The sequence below is a fragment of the Nestor notabilis genome, unplaced genomic scaffold (genome assembly GCF_000696875.1).
Source record: "Nestor notabilis isolate BGI_N333 unplaced genomic scaffold, ASM69687v1 scaffold10326, whole genome shotgun sequence".
NCBI lineage: Eukaryota > Metazoa > Chordata > Aves > Psittaciformes > Psittacidae > Nestor > Nestor notabilis.
This window is the reverse complement of record NW_009932376.1, coordinates 1,745-2,290: the sequence shown is the minus strand read 5'-3', so window position 1 is coordinate 2,290 and position 546 is coordinate 1,745. Positions and strand designations below refer to the sequence as shown.

Below are 546 nucleotides of genomic sequence, written 5' to 3'. Positions count from 1 at the left end.
TCCGGCTGGAGGGGAAGGTTTGTCCCAGCCTGTCCTTGCCTGTGCCCGAAGGCAAACACAGGATTCCAGGTACCAGCATTTCCAGACTAATCCTCCGGTGCCAGGGGACATTCCTCCGAAGCCTGCCCAGATGTTGAAGCATCCCTGTGCTCGTCGGGGCAGCCAGAGGCTTGTGGCAGGAGTCAGTGATGCCAAGAACCACCTCTGTGAGCCTCTGCATCCCACTGCCTCTCCAGGGACACTGGTCACCTTCTGGGGCTGTGGATTTGGGTGGCTGTTCAGAGCAGCCTCGGGGCCAGCCAGGGAAAACAAAATGTGACTCAGGAAGAGGCTGTGGTCTGACCTCCCGGGTTTCCTTTCCCTTGTTCTGTTTAGGCTGTTGATGATGTCAAGAAAGGCTACATCAAAGCAGAGGAGAAGTCCTACCAGTTACAAAAGCTGTGTGAGCAGAGAAAGATGGTCATGGTGAGTTATCCTACCTGTCCTGTTTGCTTTCCTTCCCGCTGGCAATGCTGTGTCTGGAAAGGAGGCGCTGGCAAAGGGGGG

General features: G+C 55.9%; 1 protein-coding gene across 1 annotated transcript in view; it reads left to right on the top strand.

The window, feature by feature from the left end:
• Positions 1 to 546, top strand: part of SNX27 (sorting nexin family member 27) — a gene marked incomplete at both ends in the record, with an annotated part of 8,011 nt that overhangs the window by 5,754 nt on the left and 1,711 nt on the right. The window contains one exon of the mRNA XM_010016355.1: positions 376 to 465. Coding sequence (XP_010014657.1) covers positions 376 to 465 — 90 coding nt within the window. The remainder of the gene's footprint in view (positions 1 to 375; positions 466 to 546) is intronic.